This window comes from Emydura macquarii, unplaced genomic scaffold, assembly GCF_026122565.2.
Source record: "Emydura macquarii macquarii isolate MOO-44397 ecotype Brisbane River unplaced genomic scaffold, CSIRO-AGI_Emac_v2 contig_2372, whole genome shotgun sequence".
Taxonomy (NCBI): Eukaryota; Metazoa; Chordata; order Testudines; family Chelidae; genus Emydura; species Emydura macquarii.
This window is the reverse complement of record NW_027132509.1, coordinates 3,809,388-3,815,420: the sequence shown is the minus strand read 5'-3', so window position 1 is coordinate 3,815,420 and position 6,033 is coordinate 3,809,388. Positions and strand designations below refer to the sequence as shown.

Below are 6,033 nucleotides of genomic sequence, written 5' to 3'. Positions count from 1 at the left end.
GAAACTAATCGACTAGCTTCCAGCTGAGAACGTTGTATAGCCTCCAAGCCCCCTTCACCCACCCGTCGCAGGCTTCCAAGCGTGAATTTTCACTCCCCAGAACAAGTTCTTGAGGGGGAGCAGGTCCCGTGCATTGAGCAGGGCTCGGAGCCGTGTAGTACCCTTCAGCGCTGCTCTAAGGAGGCGCTTCCATGCAGCCCGACCCCCCACCTCCCAAAAATACATGACCATGGCCGGCTGCGTCCTCTCTGAAGGCTGGTCAGGTGGGCTCCTTCCAGATGCCTGCGCCGTTCTTCCCCGGGGAGGGGCGGCGCTGCAGGGCGCAGTCCCCACAGTGTGTGTGCGCGCGTGCTAGGCAGGATGGGGGGGGTGTGTGTGTGAGCCCCAGCAGCGAAGCAAGCCCGGGCGGCCGTGCACGATGCACTGTACCGTAGTGGAGTACAGAGGCCGGAAAGAGGGTTACCCGTGTGGCTACTGCGGCTCTGCCCAGGAGAAAGTCTCCACTGGTAAGTGGGTGAAGGGCTGGGCTAGAAACAAGCGGTGCAACAGCGGCAGAGGGGGTGGCGAACGTAGCACCTCCGCCAATGCCAGGGCAGAGCTACAGCTTGCCGGAGTTGCCTCACAGAAGCTGGCTGGGCACCCCGACCACCTCGGTCTGGACCGAAGCCGGGCCGGGGACCTGAGACAGCGGTGGAATTCGGCACCCTCACCAGCAGTTGCCCTTGGTAAAGATGGTGGAGCTTGCGCGCGCCCTGCTGGTTCCTCGAGAAAACTCATCTGCCCTTAGTAAAGATGACGGACCTGCCCCACTGTTTCTGCTGGGAGACGCCAGGGCTGCCTTTAGTAAAGATGGGGGAGAGCGTGACCGTTTTCTTTGTGGTGACGCAAGCTAGTCACGCACGCGCGCGCGCTTGCCCATAGCCAAAATGGCGACGACGGCTGCTTCCGGGGTTGCTGGTAGCGTAAGGGTTCCAGGCAGCGCGTTGCCCTGAGCTGACCTGGAGGGTCAGTGCGGCCCGTGGGGAAGATGGCGTCGGCTGCCGACAGCCCTTCGAGTATCGTTGAGTACTTTGGGGGAGAGAACGGCTACCGCTGCGGCTACTGCAAGAACGTGACTGGCAACCTTTCCCATGGTGCGGGCTGGGCGGAGGGAAATGGAGGAGGGGGCTGGGGGGTAGGTTGCTGGGGCTGAAGGGCCCCGGGGCAGGGTAAGTGGGGCTGAGGGGGCAGTGGGGCGGACAGGCCGACCGGGAGGATAGCCTACAGGTAGGGCCCTATCACATTCAGGGTCCCTTCTAGTCAATGTAATGGCCATAGGATTTGACAGTTGATCAGTTTCACGGTTTCAGATGTTTTCATCTGACATTTTATCGTGGGGGTCCAGCCCCAAAGTGGGGGCGGGGGAAGGGGGGGTTGAGCTTTCTCGAGGAACCAGCAGGGCCTGCGCAACCCGTTGTGTGGGGGTGGGTGGTAGGATTGCCACCCTCATTTCTGTGGGTGCCCTGCAGGGAGGTGAGTCTGATCTTCCCTGTGCTGGGCTCTCAAACCAGCCTGACTAGCAGTAGCAGCTAGACTAGAGCAAGGGCAGGGGGCCTCGGCCCGGGTGTTCCCAGCAGTAGCAGCACATCTTCCCAGGGAGATCAGATTTCAGAGGGAAGGGCCAACTTCATGGTCCGTGAAGAGTTTTTCATGGCTGTGAATTTGGTAGGGCTCTACCCATAGGGTGGGAGAGACGGATGGGACAGTTAGGCAGGGTGGGAGGGGCCAGTTGGGACGAGGCTGATGATGGGGCAGTGGAGCTGAGGAGAGGGGACTGGTTTGATTCAGGCTGCATGACAGGGAGAGTTGCCACCAGGGTGAAGAGGTGGAGGGTTGCGGGGGAGGAGAGAAGAAGAGGTGTTGGGACTGGGAGAGAGGGGACTTGGGAGCATGGGTGCTTATTTTTATTTTGGGAAGTGGCAGCCAGGCAGGTTCATAGGGTGGCTGGGGTAGCATATAAGGGTTAAGATCCAGTAACAACCTTTTTACATTAAAATGCTTTGGCAATAGCTGCCCCTTCTTTCCTTGAGCCTTTATGTGAGCCCTGCTTTTTTTTCCTTTTCCATCAAGCCTGCATCTGTGTAGAGACTTCACAGTGTGTGCTAGTCACTCCCAAAAGTTTTAAAAGGATCCCCTTAAACTAGGCTTTGCCACTTTTTGGCTGAGATGTAGTGTTTGTGGACTGAGGGAAATCAGTGTTCAGACTGGCAGTCAGGAGGGGAGGGGGATATATCTGACTTTGCTACTGACTTGCAGTGTGACCTTGGGCTACTCACTTAAAACCAAAAGGTCTTTAATCTGGGTGCTTCAATTTTAGAATTCCTAGCTTCAAAGAAACTAGATTTTGACTTTCATAGGTGCGAAGGACCCACAATTCTTAACTGAACTCAGTGGGAGGTGCAGTCACTTATTTCCTCTGAAAATAAAACCTAAAGTGGCTAAAGTTAGGTACACAGGATTAGAGGCCACACTTGAAAATGTATATCCTAACCCATGTTGGCCTCAGTTTGCCTATTCTTAACACAGGAATAATACTTACCTATTTCATAAATGAGTATCAATATTTGTAAAAGACTTTCAGCTCTAAAAAGGAAACATCTAAATATTGTTTTTACAGTGTTAATAGATGGATATTTAATTATTATAATGTTAATGATCTGTGTAGTTATACTTTTTGCAAGTATAAGTAGGTATTCATTGGTTGTGTGTGAAATTGACAAGAATCATATCAATTTCACTCAGCAGGTCCAAGGAGCTTCCAGAGTCTGTTCTGGGAGATTTCTCCACTATGTGGACTGCCCTGTGCTTGGTACACTGGGGCTTCTAGCTTCCAGGAGTCAGCTGGCTTCCCAGGCTGTGGGAGTTGCCCAGCTGGCCTGAGAGTCTAGAAGCCCAGGTATCTCTAGTCCAGGGCAGTCCTAGCTTCAGGGCTGCCCCAAAGCCACAGACCCTGGATGCCCGTCTCAGGACATCCAGGCTCCCTCCCACAGAGCCAGAAACTTGGAAGTCCTGAGGGTATGTCAGTGCTGCAGCTGGAAGTGAGTATCCCAGCCTGGATAGACAGACTTGTGCTAGCGGAGCCTGAGCTATCAAGCTAAAGATAGCAATATGGACATTCTGGCTCAAGCTCTCAAGCCCACCCGACCTACTAGGCCTGAGATCCTGAGCTGGAACAACTACATACCTACTTTAGCATGGTGGCTTGAGCTAGACATAGCCTGAGAGCCCTAGCTTGAGCTGAGTCTTATCTCTGGGTTCCCCAAACCTGGGTGCAGCCCACACAGTGGAGCTGCCCCAGTGCCACAGACATTGGAAGCCCTGCACTCTCTGAGCCTGGGGTAGTTTGCATAGTAGGGCTGCCCTGGTACTGCAGACCCTGGAAGCCCAGGCTCCTCGGCAGCCCACTGGGAAAGTAGGCAGGCTTCTGATGGAGTTTGTCAGACTTGAAATGTTTCAGATTCAAAGAATTTGTATTTTCCTTTGAAACTGGTTGGAAAGTTCCTGGCTAGCTGTAATACTTTCAGAAGCAAAATTCCAAGGTTCAGTCCTCACCAGGAACACAGCATTATACTCTTCTCACAAGGAGTTCCACTGTCTTCAGCTGGACTACTTTTGTGAGTATGGGCTTGTCTACACAGGAAAGTTATGTGAGTATAAGCTAAAGTGTATGGCAATTTAAATTCACACATGTGGATACTCTTGTTCTAGAATAAGAGTGGGTTTTTTGGTTTAACTTATGCTACTTTGGAAAGAGTTTAAGCTTAAAAAAAAAAAAGCTCCACCCTTATTCTGGAATTATTCTGGTATAGTTGGTAAAAATTTTCCTGTGTAGACAAACTTTAAAGATCTGCAAGGTTAGGCCCCATACTGGTAGCTGTCTGTGTTTGTACTTGACCTAACCAACCTTACAGTTCAGGCCATTTTATGGTCTGACTAACTTCTCTTGGCTTGAGGATTGTTTTGTTTCTTGTGTTCAGAGTCCCATTGTCAGGTAATATGAAACAAATTTTAATCAGGACAGTCTTTTCAAACCGGGGGCTTGGAACCCTGTATTTAATTCTTTATCAGAACCACCTGGTAGATCCCGCAGTAACTGATAGTATAGTAGGCACCGGAAGAAGCATGGATAATCCTTCTCATTACTGTGTGCCCTTTCATCTGCATCTTGCTGTTTCTTCTGGTGCTGAAGGGCTGAAAACTCCTGGTTTAAATCTGTATAAGGTGGCCTTTCAACTATATCCTGAGCTACTCACATCTAAAAGGTGGGATATTTTGCTCCTAGTCTTGATTGGCATCACCTTAAAATTGGGGAGCTATTTGCTGGCCTCTTTGAGACATGCGTCTGTGGGGAATTTGGGAACCTAATAAATATAACCAGATTATGAAGTATGTTCTACATTTTATATGCATGTTTGAATAAAAAGCTAAAATGACAAAACACATACAAATATTTTAATACACTTAAACACAGTGACTTTTTGCCAGTAAAATATTATAAAATTAATTTAATTGGATGATTAACTTTCAGTTGTACTTTAATCCTGTGTTTCCATTCACTGTTTTTAATGGGAATTTAAGAGACAACTGAAGTTTTGTCTTTTTACTCATTGAAGTGTTTAATATGAAGTTTATAAATATAAGAAACTGTTTCCCCCATAAAATTGTTAGAAGAAATCCCAAATTAATATTTTAGATTTATAGTAAGATTTTAATAGAAATTGCTTAAACTTTAATGTTTTAGGATAACTGTGTAAGTCATCTGTTGTTTGTTACAGGTATGTGGGCACATTCAATGACCGTTCAAGACTACCAGGATCTTATAGACAGAGGATGGCGAAGGTAAATTAAGAAAAACAGTCTTCAAAGCCTGTCATCTTAAGCCTGGCCCAAAATTCAAATTTTGTTTAAGGAAGAAAAAGCTTTCATAATACTTAACACCAATAGAATATTTCACTAATTTATATAGAAAATTGAAAATAGTTGTTTTTAAAAAATACATACATTGCAACACTGAGGAACTGAAAATGACAGACTTTCCTTACCCTAGTTGGTATAAATGCAATGTGCCAAAATATAAATAATGGCAGGTGAACTGGAATTTTAAAACTTTCAGCAACATATGTGAATGTGTATTTATTTTATTTTTAAATTGTGTCCTGTGAAATGATCCTTCAATATAAATATATTTAATATTAGACCTGCTTTTTCCTATGGTGTTTGTGGCAGTAAATTAAGCCAAAAGATGGACATAGACTTTAAAAAATGGGTGACTAAAATCAGGATCCTAACACTGTACTTAGTCATCCAAATAAATGACTGGGTATTTTAAAAGTACTGAGCACCCAGCAGCACCTGTTGATTTCAGTGGAAGCTGCTAAGCACTCAATACTTCTGAAATTCCCACCATATAATTAGATGACTAAATATGGGTTTAGGAGCCTAATGTTAGGTGGTGCTTTTTTAGTATAAGTCTTGGCATTAATGTTTGAATCTAGAACAATACTGAAGTACTTCGTACATCTTGAAAATGTTACTGTAGTTCGGATAATCTGTAAATGCAAGAGTTGGGTCAAGTTGGAGAAAGTTCTTTTCACAATTTCCCACCCCCATCCCCACTTGCAGAGATGGAAGTGGTAACCAACTCTGGCATCCCCTTGCATGGAGAAATGAATGCCTAGTCTGGAGGGGGGAATTTAGTTGAAGATTGTCATAGCTTTTAAAAACTGAAATATTTAAAAACATATCTAACATTCCTGTTATGCATACTATGCAGTAACTAGTTTGTACAGTGTGGATGAAAGAAGAAACTTTCATTTGAAGAAAATGCAAGTTTTCAAGTACTACTTGTTAGTAAATGAAAGAGAACTGCCATACCGATATGATTCTTATTCACGCGTCAGTTCTCAAAACTTTTACCAGATAACTACTGGCCAGAAGGCTAATCTTTCTTGCTAAAGGCAGATATGAAAAAAAGCCCTATTGAGAACCCTAGCT

The 6,033-nt window shown here is 46.2% G+C and overlaps 1 protein-coding gene across 7 annotated transcripts in view; it reads left to right on the top strand.

Annotated features, from left to right (window-relative positions):
• Nucleotides 1-1,006: 1,006 nt before the first annotated feature.
• The window catches only part of ATE1 (arginyltransferase 1), a 147,487-nt gene continuing 142,460 nt past the window's right edge, over nucleotides 1,007-6,033 (top strand). For all 7 annotated transcript variants that reach the window (XM_067561344.1, XM_067561343.1, XM_067561342.1 and 4 more), the window contains exons 1-2: nucleotides 1,007-1,133; nucleotides 4,815-4,878. In XM_067561344.1, the coding sequence (XP_067417445.1) occupies nucleotides 1,028-1,133; nucleotides 4,815-4,878 (170 nt within the window). In that variant the 5' untranslated portion in view covers nucleotides 1,007-1,027. The remainder of the gene's footprint in view (nucleotides 1,134-4,814; nucleotides 4,879-6,033) is intronic.